This window comes from Artibeus jamaicensis, unplaced genomic scaffold, assembly GCF_021234435.1.
Source record: "Artibeus jamaicensis isolate MK-2021 breed Jamaican fruit bat unplaced genomic scaffold, CSHL_Jam_final contig_387, whole genome shotgun sequence".
NCBI classification, from domain to species: domain Eukaryota; kingdom Metazoa; phylum Chordata; class Mammalia; order Chiroptera; family Phyllostomidae; genus Artibeus; species Artibeus jamaicensis.
Window position 1 is genome coordinate 28,659,902 of NW_026521812.1, and position 12,365 is coordinate 28,672,266.

Consider the following 12,365-nt stretch of genomic DNA (forward strand, 5'->3'; position numbering starts at 1 on the left):
TTCACAGCATATGATGAAGGTCTAAAGAAAGCTTATTTAACCTACATTAAATTTTGATAATGCATTAATGAGTCTTTAAAGGGATAATTTTAATTCCCCAATCTTCAGCCATAAAGACTATATAGTGCTAATCTGCCTTGCCCTTTCGATTAAACTTGTTAAGGGCGTTCTATTTAGTCAGCACCGGGAATGGGCCATTAAAATTCTTGTTCGGTAAGAGTTGTGTTCAGTGCTCTGTTGTTTTAAATTCCATTAAATCCAAACGGTCTTTATCGCCCCATGACCACCGTGACTTCAATCAGCCAATTTAATTACCTTACAAAATTGTCAGCAGAAGCAGCACAGAAAAACAGGAAGCCCTATGATGTTATCAGATTGAAATCTTCCCCTTCAGTGTTTAATCTAGACCAGTCAATAATGATGATGTGCACCTACTTCCTCCCCTTTCAGTAGCTTTTGACCTTACCTTTCATGCTAAGATTTAGGGTTTAAGATTCACTCGAAGCACTTCTAGTACCTTGTAACTAAACTACAAATTGCAAGTGCACAGAAGATAAAACTTCAGCACCCAAATGCGAAACAATCATTCTATTTCAATACATCAGACCATCCTCCCAGGGAAAACCTGGGATCTCCTGCAAACACCAGGTACTATGGATGCAATAGATTAATGATTTAAAGTATAAACAGTTGAATGACAGTGAACTGCTTTCTACTTGGTGTGTAAAAATGGACACTGACCATGTCCAGGGAACAAATGAAATCGGAGCTACAGTAACTCAGTAAAATTCTAACAACAGAATGAATTCCTCTCACTCAAATTTCTACCACAAAAGAGCAAAGCATTTTCTTACAGAAATTCTGATAATTAAAACAAAGTCAAATATTGTTCTCATTATCATAGACAAAAATTTGCTGGTCCATTGTACATTTCTTTGTGTTAATTCGAATTAACTCTCCTGTGATGAGTAAATGCTGAAATAACGTCATCTGAGAATTCAGGGAATTGAACACACTGTGATGACCACTTGAATTAAACTAAAAAGCAAAAGGTGTCTGTCTGGAGAAACATCTACTGTCGTATAAACTCATGGGCACTGCTGAAAAAACAACCACACAAAGCCAGAAAAATGTGTTGAGTTCCATACGTCTAGGTGGAGAAGGAGAGCTATTTCTAGAAAACGAAAAGATCATTTTTCAAAGTCGTTTTCTGAAATGAGTGTGCCTCTTTTGATGGATCACATCAGAGTTATTCTTTGAAGCTTTAAGAATAAGTGAGAATTTATGTGAAAAATAGATTTTTTTTATTGTGGCCATTGCAGTGGCGATTCTTGGAAAGACTTCGCTCCCCTGCCTTCCAGAGCTCAGCTGAGCAGGTGTTCGGGTGTTATCTGTTTCAGGCGGCTGCAGTTATTACTCTTGCATCCCTGCCTTCCAAGGGCCACTTTTCCTCATTCCAGATGTAAGACCACTCCTCCCTCCCACCCACCGCCCCTCCCAAAGGAAGGAAAATCTCTCTCAAGGAACTTGTTGGTAGTAGCGGCTTCTAAGCTCAGTCAATTCACTCATGCTCCTAGACACTGTAGTATATCTGCTACCAATCATTATATCTGAGATCACATGGGATGTCCAGCAAACAGGGGCATTTCCATAGGAACCCTTTCTGTTCCTTCTCAGGCCATGTGTTTTATTATCTGGGCTGTCCCAGAGCTGGGTTGGTTTTTTTTTTGGGGGGGGGGTTGTTTTTTTCACCTTGAGCACATACAGGAGAAAGCAGCTATGTACTATGCACCTGTGGTCAGTGTGCACAGCCATGGAGACAGCGGCACAACTTGGGGACGGGGAGAGGGAACCTTGCCTGGGAAACCTTTCATTAGTCTTTCTGCTGAAATGCTTAAAAGAAAACCTAGGTGGAAACATCCAAATGAAAGAAATGGCCTACCATATGCTCAGCTCCTCGGGAAGGACTATCATGGACAAACTGTGAGGGAGCTGGGAGAAAGTTTGGGTTGCTGTCTTTGCCCTGGCAGATGTGGACTTTGAAAAAGTCAACCTGGAAGATCAGAAACAAGGGGCGACTTGAAGAGTAATTCCTTAAAGAAGATGCCAGCCCCCACCCAACTCCCCCACTCCCCCAGCAGGGTTGCTAGCCCTGCAGAGCTCTGACCAGAGCCAGCTTCAAATCCTCCACCATACTCCCTGTAGCAGAGGTCTAAACTAGGACTTAGAAGAGAAAGGTGGCTAAAGTAACAAAAGAAATGTTGATTTGAAGTCCCGTGGAGCTGTTAAGCTGGCAGACTGGAATTGGGGCCATGCCCCCGCTGAGAGAAGGATCCAGTCTTTGCCTTCTCCAGCTAGCAAGCTGTAGGCCTGGGAACAGCACAAGGCCTCAGGCGGGGTGGCACAGTTTCAGAGAAACAAAGGTGCCTCATTTACATAGAATGCTGGGGCCCCAAAGCTAGAGCTGTGGGCAGGGACTCCTCTGGGGAACTCTCAAGGCCTCAGCACCTGGAAAAGCAGAAAATGGGTCCTCCCAAAAGTCACTCTCCAAAACCCTATCCTGAAAAGCAAACTGCATCTATGCTCAACTGCCTGCCTGTCCCCTCCTCAGGAGCTGAGCCTGGGCTGCCTTAAAGCCTCGGGGAAGAGCCCTGGGGTTGGTACTCCTGTGGCCTTCACTCTGAGATGCTTGTTAAGGGGAAGTGGAGAACACCTGAACATAAGCACAACTAGGCGCAACTGCTGGAAGTTTCTGTGGGCTCCAGAGGGAAGTCATTGTGCCAAAGTACCCCACTTGCTTTGTGAGAGCATATCTGTCAGTGTGTGTGGGGTGTGTGTGTGTATGTGTATGTGAGAGAGAGAGAGAGAGAGAGAGAGAACATCCATAAGACTGGACGTGGTGGTGCTGGAGGAAGCAAGAGTCAGCAGGGTCATACCCTGAGCCAGAGACATGGGAGGGGGATGCAGGAGTGGAATCTTGCTAAAGGACTGCATAGGGTGGACTGGGTGAGGGTAGTGGTTGCCATGATGGCGCTGTGGTGAGGGCAGCTGCAGCTGACATAGTGTGCCTGGGGCAGGAGGGGAGGTGCAAGAAGATGCTGGATGCCACCCTCTCATCAGACGGGTGGGTCTCACCCAAACTCAGCGGCAGTCCAGTGGCAGCTACTCCAGCAGCAACTCCAACATCTGCTCTTCCAAGGCACAGGGCCAGGCTACACCATGGACCTGTGGCCAGTGCACAGGACCAAGGAGATACCAAAGGCTCTGGTTCACCTTCACAGCCAAAGTTGAGAATAACCTTTTTCAAAGGTGGTTTATATGTGTTCAGCCAAACACACACTTTACTCAAAAACATGTTTTCCCCAGAAGAAATAAAACTCCCAACACTGCATCCAAGTAGCCTCAACAGGGAAATGTCCCAGTGATTACACTGTACACAGTCACTCAAGCTCCACAACTCAGATCAGAAAATATAGATGTTTAAGTTAATAGAGAAAATACCTGGTTCTTAAGAAACTGGGCTGTTCATTTAGGCTACCAGGGCACTGGTAGGAAGATCTTTATGCACCCACTATCTCTTAGTAAGTATTGGTCTAGGAAAATATATTTTTGTATGTATCAGCTCTTTTGGAAAGCTGCTACACACTCTGCTACAGTTGCCAAGATTTTTAATATGAAGATATGAAATGATCAGCGAATGTAACAATCTAATGATTCAGCAAATATTGTGCTGCAAGACCAGAGCAGCAATAATAAAATCTTTAGAGTATTGGTTCAGTACTCCAGCTCCCAGACTTCCCTTTTTACACACACGGTATGCAAACACACTAAGACACGCTCATTCACAAACACACTTCAGAAGATATCTCAATATTCCAAATAAATAGGCTGTACTACTCAACATACTGGCAAAACTACCACACTGTAGCACTTACGTGCTTGCAGCAGAAGAACTGAACACACACACACACATTCCAGTGATACAGGGACTTGTTTAATCCCATCCAAAGAAGTAAGCATTCCTGTGGACTGTTGTTGCTAACAGCAATGTGCTTGGGTATCACCTAAAGGCGTGAAGAAAGAAGGGAAAACAACCGCAGTAGGAACCCATTGTGTTTTCTTGTTTGTTTTGTTTTTGTCATTATTCGCCTTCTGGACTCCAGGTGTCTATCGTTGGTGGAAGAAGAGCAAAGTAGGGTTTCATTTTTTTAATATGAGAAAAGTATTCGTACAGTGGTTCCACAAAGACTGAGAGAGGTGATAAATTTTATCATTATAGAGAAAGCACATGGGGAAAGGCAAGCGAAGACGCTGTTGACAGAACAGGAGATGCAGGCAATCACTCTTTGATTTAAATTTGACTGAGTGACTTAATGTATCTGCTTTTATCTCGAAGGCCCATACTCAGGATTATACGGTCTTCTGCACTCTTTGGTCTAAATCCACTTCAACTGTCAAAGGAGGCGCCCACAGTGGAGACATTTACTCCGTTGGCATTCTTCTCTCTCACTCTTATCTACTTAAGGGAACTTTCCCTGACTAGCGGTGCTCCTGCTCCTACTAAAACTCCATTGGCTATCAAGAGCAGCTGAGCACTGCCCACCCTTCATTTCCTCCAAGCAAACGTTCTGACCAGTGTTTCCAACTGGAGTCCCACAATTAGATTTTCCTCTGCGCTCTCAGGAACCCCTGATTCCCGAGGAAAGCAACAGATTCCCCTCGTATGGGCTCTTTTATCATGCCACAGTGAAATACAGATGCGGACACAGACTCCCACACACAACTACCCTCCCCCAACCGCCAGGGCTAATCATTTATTAGTCCAGGATGAGCAATAAGAATGTTGTAAGAGGAGGACTCACAAGTTAGAAACTAACGAAACCCCTTTCTTAGGAGCTACTTCAGTTCGGCTAAGTACCAGCCTCCCCTTGCTAAATTGAGCCTTTAACCTTTCAACAATATTTCACAGATCTTCACTCCCCACCCCCAAAGGTACCAGGAACTCGAAAAGTGGTAAAATTAACCAACAAATCTTTTTGATGACAAAAGAAATCAAAAGAAGGGCGAGCGCCTTTCACTTGCGGACCTGTTCGGGTCCCAGGCGGAGGCGCACGGATTAAAAGTCGCCAAAGAGTTAGCAAGTTATTAACTCATCAGCCCCGCAAACTGAGAAGCGTGTTGTCCCAGTGCCCAGGTTCCTGAGGACCTCGCACCCCGCCAAACCTGAAAGGCTCCGGGGAGGCAGGAGGGGCACCCAGGGAGCGTGCCCCCAGCGTCGCCAGCAGCTCTCTAGCTGGCGACTGTGGAGAGGTTGCACAGCACGACTACCTAACACAGGCACTTACTTCAAAAATTGGCTGCAGCCAATGTTTTCTTTTTAAGGAAAAGAGGGCAGGAAGGAAATGAAATGAAAAGACACAGGGAGTTTCTTTAAAACCCGGAGATTACGGGGCTGTGGAACAGGTTGGAATGCATGGAGCCCACCCGCCTGTTTACATCCGGCTGCGTGGGAGCCAGATACCCAGCGCTGGAGAGAGACGGGGAATCTTACCAAATCTTAATACATGTGTAGTTCCTTGAGAATATCCAATCCACAGTAAGCAGAGCAGGAGTTTAATGGTGCGCCTGAAGACTGGATTACTTAGAATCGGAGAAATAATCTTCATGGTGTTTCTGTGTCCACACGCGCGGCACCCACTTCCCGGATCTAGCGTTAGGCTCCCGGTTCGGGCAGGAATGAGGATGTGTCGAGTAGTGGCCGCAGGCACGATCACGGCATGGTCACAGAGAGAGGAAGGAGTCTCCGCTTCCCAAACCCATTAGCAATCGCTGCATGTTCTTCACTCACTGCGCCAAGAAGCAACCTTCCACTGCAAGGGATGGTGGGACATCCATGTTAGTCGGGGAGCATCCGGGAGAAATCCAGCACGCACACCCACAATGTCCGGCTGCGCGAGCCTGGGGAAGCAAAGCAGGAGGAAAATCAGTAGGAAACCCAGTCTCGGAAAGGGCCGAAGTGTGGGTAGCGAGCTACAGTCCCCGCACAAAAGATGCTTTGCTCGCAAAGGTTTTGCCAGGCCCTATTCTACTGCACTGCTGCACAGCTTCTGACATGAAGCCAAGATTAAGTGAGAAAAATTGAGATAACTGCTTGCCTCTTAAGGCTCTCTGCCAGTGAGCTTCCCAATATCTATTATGCAACCGATCTGATCGCCCGCCTGGAGTTGCAAGAAAGAAGTCAGATTAATTTATGTAGGGAAATTGCTTTTATTTTCAAAACTACTCTGCCAAGCAAGTGACCGGTGTATGCAAGCAGACTTCTTACAATCAACTGGTTAATTTTAATAAATGACAAGCTAAGTCAAAGTCACTTTGCCTGGGAGTTGTAAAATAGGAAGTAGTCTAAGATGAAGGAATTTACTGCAAATGTAACTTGTGTTTAGGTTCAAAAATGGTCATAGTTATACTTTTAAAATTTTGTCCAGGAATGAATACATATGAGTGTAATTGGAGAGGTGAAGATAGTAATTTAAAACTTGAGTGGAACATTCCTTGATTACCACCAGGAATAAAAATAGATTTCTTCAAATGGCTTTTTAGAGGGAAAAAGACTGAATTAAAATGAAAGAATCATATTTTCCACCCATTTTTAGCTCATCCAACATAACTGTGCACATATAAAAAGAAAATGGTGTTTGAATTAGTGCAGAAAATGCCAAAGGCGTCAATCATTTATGCCCAAATTTCTTCTCTTTGGTTTTTTGAATGGATGTTTTTCTTTAAGAGGTAGACTATAGGATCATAGCTTGAGCAATACTGTCACTGTTTTGTCTAAAAATGCCTTATTATTTTTTAGTGTTCTGGTCAAAATTTTAGAGTTCCTGGGTGGTGACTGTCTTGGCTTTCACAACTAGCAGTTTAGTCAAGAAAAAAAAGTACAGAAAATACTTTCTATTGAAATAAAAATACATTTTACTGTATTTTTTAAATAGGTAATATATTTTCCTCCAGGCACATAGATAAAAATACCCAATCATAATATTTTATATTAGTAAGTGAAACCAAGAAGGATAGTAATAAATATCTTGCTATGTATTATTAAATTTAAGTGATCAAGAAGTACAAGAAGCAAACTGCTAGACCTATATCTTAAAATTAATCTCTTTTTCATAACCAACTAACAGGGCATAGGTTAAACCTTATGAAAAAATATAGTCATATCTTATTTAAAATATATCTAATTTTTAAATAGTGATACCAGTACTATTCCCTCCAGAAAGCAAAAAAAAAAAAAAGTAGTGTTTTCATTCCATCATAATGATTCCTTCAATCTATTTTTCTTAAGATATTATAAAATGCTTATTTGAAAATAAACCTACATTCTGCAAAAGATTAAGTGGGCACTGATTTTATTTTTAAGATGGAGGCATAACTGCAGTGTCAAAAATAAGTATCATGAATGGCTAGTTCTGCAGTATAGCAGGCAATTCAATCAAATAATTTGACTATTTGAGCACTTTAAAAGGAACACCTTGTGCTAAAACCAAGGGTATCTAGCGACTCCTTCAGTCCATGTTTAAAATATCTCTTGTAAGGTACGTACAGCCCAACATATTCTGTCTTGTATTTGCTGTCTCATTTATTCCATTCTATTTGTTCTTTTCTTTTCTTTCTTTTTTTTGATCCTATCAAATATTAGAATGACTGCCAGGGAAACAATAAATGTTGTTATTTTTATCTGTCAATATAATTGATACCTAATACCTGGAAATAGATTGTTGTGACTAATCAAAATACTGCAATTCTGCAGTGTAGTTGGCATTTAATGGAACCTGAGAAAACAAAATGTACCATAAGTCTCATTTCATGTTCTGTTAACATCATGGCATTTAATATTACAATAGTAACTTCTCTGTTTAAAACCAGCATCCTAAACTACTTAGTTTTGTGGGATTATTTATTAGATGTCTAGTTGGAAAAGTGAAAGACCAAGCTTCTAGATTTATGAAGTCCTTACACAGTAAATTGAACAGTAAAAAGTATCACAATTTTTTACCATTAATTAGTCCTCAAAGAACCAATTTTGTGCATATGCTAAATTAGAATCATTTACACCCATTAACAAATCTGAAAGGGTTCAACACAGAGACAACTCCACCTGTCTAACTGAACTGCAACACAGGAAACGACCTTTCTTCAGGACCGCGGACAGCGCTCCAGACATTGATTCAGTCTGGAGTAGTACATCGAAAGTAGTACATTGAATGGGTAATGTACCATTTGAAGTGACAATGTGCATATTTCTACTACACAGGGCCTGTGAATTTCAGTTACTGCACTGTTCACATTTTCAAGAGGATTCTTTTGTGAACTGTGCTGTGTGTGTATATGTCAGTGTTACTTACTGGGACTGCTCGGCATTGCCAGGATACACAGATAGTCATCCCCTTCCAGGGCATATGACTACAAAAGCCACTTACATTAACTCTGAGTTCTCTCATAAGTACTAAACTACTTATTTCCCAGTACAAAAAAATTTCAAAAGCCCACCAAGAATTCAGAATACTGAACAATATGCTGTCAATGTTCATGGCTAAAGACACTTCTAAAATGTACAATTAGTTATTGCTTTAGAATTCTCCACCTCCAGATTCCCATCTGCTGCAAGGTTAATCAGATTAGTTCTCATTCTTTCTCACTAAACGTCACTCACTCCCAGGGCAAAAGCAACATCAACAAAAACCCTATATTATCTCCCCGATACTAGAACAAAATGACTTGATAGTGTGAAAGATGCCTCTAGTAAAACAATTTTAAAGTTATTATAAGTTTCTCCCCAGTACCGATACTATACATCATAATTCTGGGGCTATATGAAGGACTGATTAAATCATTATATAGTATTCACTGACTAGAACAAATCTCCTTTTTAAAATTGTGTCATTGTTTGGAATTTGCTACTTTCTCAAAAAAAAAAACACCACTATTTGGTATCAGAAGATCATAATGTTTTACACACCTTAATCATAGTTGTGGGGGTTTTTTTTCTCATTTTAACCATATGGCAACCTTTATCTCTGGGAACCAAATCTCTGTAGGTTCCAAGGTCAAAGCAGAGATGACAAATTGCAAATGCACACATATATGCACATACAGAGAGGAGCTGTATCTAAAAGGCTTTTAAAAAAAGGAAAAAAGAATGCTGACATGAGGAGATATCAAGCCTATGATAAATTAACAAGAAGCAAAACACACAGCATGTTCATGCAAAGCTTGTCCCAACAACAAAAAGCCATTAGCATCATCTTTCACTATATTTTTATATCTACTGACACTAATGACCTCTTATTTTGGGGCATCATTACTTGAGAAGCAATTTTATTTTTCTATTCTCCCAGTGAAAATGAATCTTATTCTAGTTAGCTGCCACCTGCTGGGGCATGAACAAATGTGTATAATAATCCTTACAGCACAACGTTTACATACCTTTTACTAGAAACAGCAAATACATAATCCCAGGACAACCTGAATTTCAGAGGTGTTTTCAAAGGCTCTTCCATGCCATACCTATATTTAAATTGTTCACATGGAATTCTTTGTAAGAATTCCACTTAACTTGTCACTGAAGTCCTGCTGTTATGTGACATTTGAGGAACCTCACCGAATAGTAACACTTGACCCAGTCTTCTATGCATGTGGCCTGTTGTATTGCAGCTAAGCTAAAATAAACAGCCTGTTCAACCATAGCATTAGAGGTGCCTGAGAACAAAGTCAGAGCTGATATCAGTTAAAACCACACTGTTGCACACTTGCACTTCCTTCTTAACTATAAATGCTATGCAATCCCTTGTGATTCTCAACACATATCAGCTGCTCCACCAACATTCTGCTGCACTGATGATTAATGACATTTAGATTTCTAATTAATTCTTTTTCATGCTTAAAAGAAGTATATCTTAATTAAGAAATTAAATTGGAATAGATTTACACGTCCGGGAATAATTTCAGCTTGTGCAATCCTCCCTCGGTTTGAATAGAAGAAAACAAACAGGTATCATTTCTAGGCATCACTTATTCTCTACAACCTTCCTTTTGCATGTTTCATTTTGTTTAAGAAGTTCCTAAGGCCCCTGGAACCTGCCCTGGTGGTGACAAAAATGGCTTCTCTACAAAAAGTTATAAGATAATAAACTTAGACAAATTAAGATGGAAATATCTTCCAGTAAACTACAGACTAAGATTCAAATTAATCAATCATCTCTTGTAAAGTGAAAATAATAATTCATAACGTAATTTCTGTTGACAATACTTACGATATGGAGATGAAGAAATAATAGAAGGCAATCTGTTTGTTACCAAAAGTATAGTAGCGGCAAGTTTTTTTTAATACCCCCTATTCCTTAAACTGGAAATCATCCTAAGAAGCCTTGGTTGGGTTGTATTGTTTAGTAAAGAACGCCTTGAAGGTAAAAATACCAAGGGATGACAGAGAGTCATTAAAAGTTCTTGACGTTTATGACCCACCCTGGTGACCCTACTCCCCTCACCCTAATGGGATGCCCTCCGAGTTTTTTCAGTGGCTCTCAGCAGTGGCAGCGGTTAACATAAATGTCTGTACTTCAGCACAGAACTAGGGAGCAGGGTGACTGAATGGGAGGATGGAAGGAAGGCTGGGGAGTTCATCAGACCCGCAGGCAGACACACAGCTTCTTGCCACCCGCGTCTCTCCGCCCCGCGTGAGTCCCAGTGGCAGAGGCCACTTCCTGACGCGTCCACTTACTAAATTATTCTATGTGGAGAACCGGAGCGTCTGCAGCCAACCCAGCCAGTTGCATCTTTGACGGGAATCGGCTGCGGCGAGCGGGACAAAGCCACTCTCAGCGGATCGGTCCAGCGGGTGCCCCGGCGAGCGCACCCGGAACCGCTGCGCGGCTGCTCGCTTTCCTCCTCTCCAGGCGGGAAAGGTCCCTCGCCCACCCCCGGTCCCTCCTGTCCTCCGGGGAGCACACTCTTCGGGAGGCAGCCCGGGTCTGAGCCCAACGAGGGGAGTCCTTACCTTTCGCTGGGGGCAGGTGGGCGGGGAGGGGGAGGGGTGGTCCTCTGGGAGGAGCCGCGGGAGGAGGTCGAGGGAAGTCCCCGGCTCGCGGATGGAGCAGCGCAGCCGCGGGCGCCGAGCGCGAGTGACGGCTGCGGCGGCGGAGACGGAGACCGCGGAGCAGTGGCGGCGGCGGCGGAGACGGACACGCCTCCTGGCGGGGGTTCCTCGCCTCCTGCTTTAAAGGCGCCGCGTTCCTTTCCCCGCAGCCGCGGATGCCAAGAGGGCGCCGCACTAGTCCCTGGACCGCAGGAGCGAAAGTGAGAAAATTTAGGAAGCCCCGCCAGCAGCGCACACCCCTGCCTGGTCTGGGACGGAGGCACCGCGAGCAAGTTGATCGGTCAGGGAGTGACACAAATCGCCAAAGGGCTATGCCTGAGCCCGGGTGGTGACCACAAGTGTAGGGATCCCCAGCTCGTTTGGTTCTGGGTGGTGGCTTTTATACCTCTCTGAAACCATAGCAACGGAACTTCTCTGCCGCCAGCATTTGGGAAGCAGAGTGGCCCTCTCAGTACAAGTACTGACATATCCCTTTGAGGTCAGCGAAAAAAGATCCTGACCCGCGCGTCAGCCGCGCCTCCACCCTCGCACCCTGCACAAAGTACCAATGCACGGACCCCCTTAGATCCCTAAAGTCACTGCGCGTGCCTCTCTCCCCATCTCTCTCTCTCTCTCTCTCTCTCTCTCTCTCTCTCTCTCTCTCTCTCTCTCTCTTCCCCCTTACCCCGGCTTCCCAGGGTGCTGAGAACAGAAAGGGACTCATCTGGAGCGTCGAAAGAAGGGCCAGCAGTCTTGGTACAGGTCTGGCACCTTATTGGCAGACGCCTCTCCCCCCCCTCCCCCCTCCCCACCTCCCCCGGTCTCGATTCAAACAAATTGCAGAAAGAAATTTGCTATGAGATCTGATGGGTGCCGAACCACAGGTCGAAGTTCAAAGGCTGGGGAAAGGAGCCTGGGGAGCGGCCCCAGCCTGGCTGGCCTCCGGTCTAAATATTCTAAAGAACTTTTGTAAAAGGCTCTAGAAGAGGAGCGCTTAAGTCTCTGAGTCCTACTGAAACTCTGCTTTCAGGGAGGAGCGCCGCTGGCGGGCACACCAGGCTTCCCCCTGCATCTCGGTAGAAACGATTAGCTTTTGCAAACAATCCTCAGTTTCCGCTCCTCTGGGTCGGAAAAGTCAACATCTATTCAATACCATTGCTATTTTATCCTCGTCCCTGCGTTATTAACTAGAGTCGAGATTTTGCAAGTTGCCCCCAGAGGAAGTTAGCGA

At 43.9% G+C, this 12,365-nt stretch overlaps 1 protein-coding gene across 1 annotated transcript in view; it reads right to left on the bottom strand.

The window, feature by feature from the left end:
- GRIK2 (glutamate ionotropic receptor kainate type subunit 2) overlaps nucleotides 1-11,078 on the bottom strand; it is a 592,671-nt gene extending 581,593 nt beyond the window's left edge. Inside the window, exons 1-2 of the mRNA XM_037135552.2 lie at nucleotides 11,057-11,078; nucleotides 5,552-5,958 (exon numbers count right to left, since the gene is read on the bottom strand). Coding sequence (XP_036991447.1) covers nucleotides 5,552-5,666 — 115 coding nt within the window. The 5' untranslated portion in view covers nucleotides 5,667-5,958; nucleotides 11,057-11,078. The remainder of the gene's footprint in view (nucleotides 1-5,551; nucleotides 5,959-11,056) is intronic.
- Nucleotides 11,079-12,365: the final 1,287 nt, after the last annotated feature.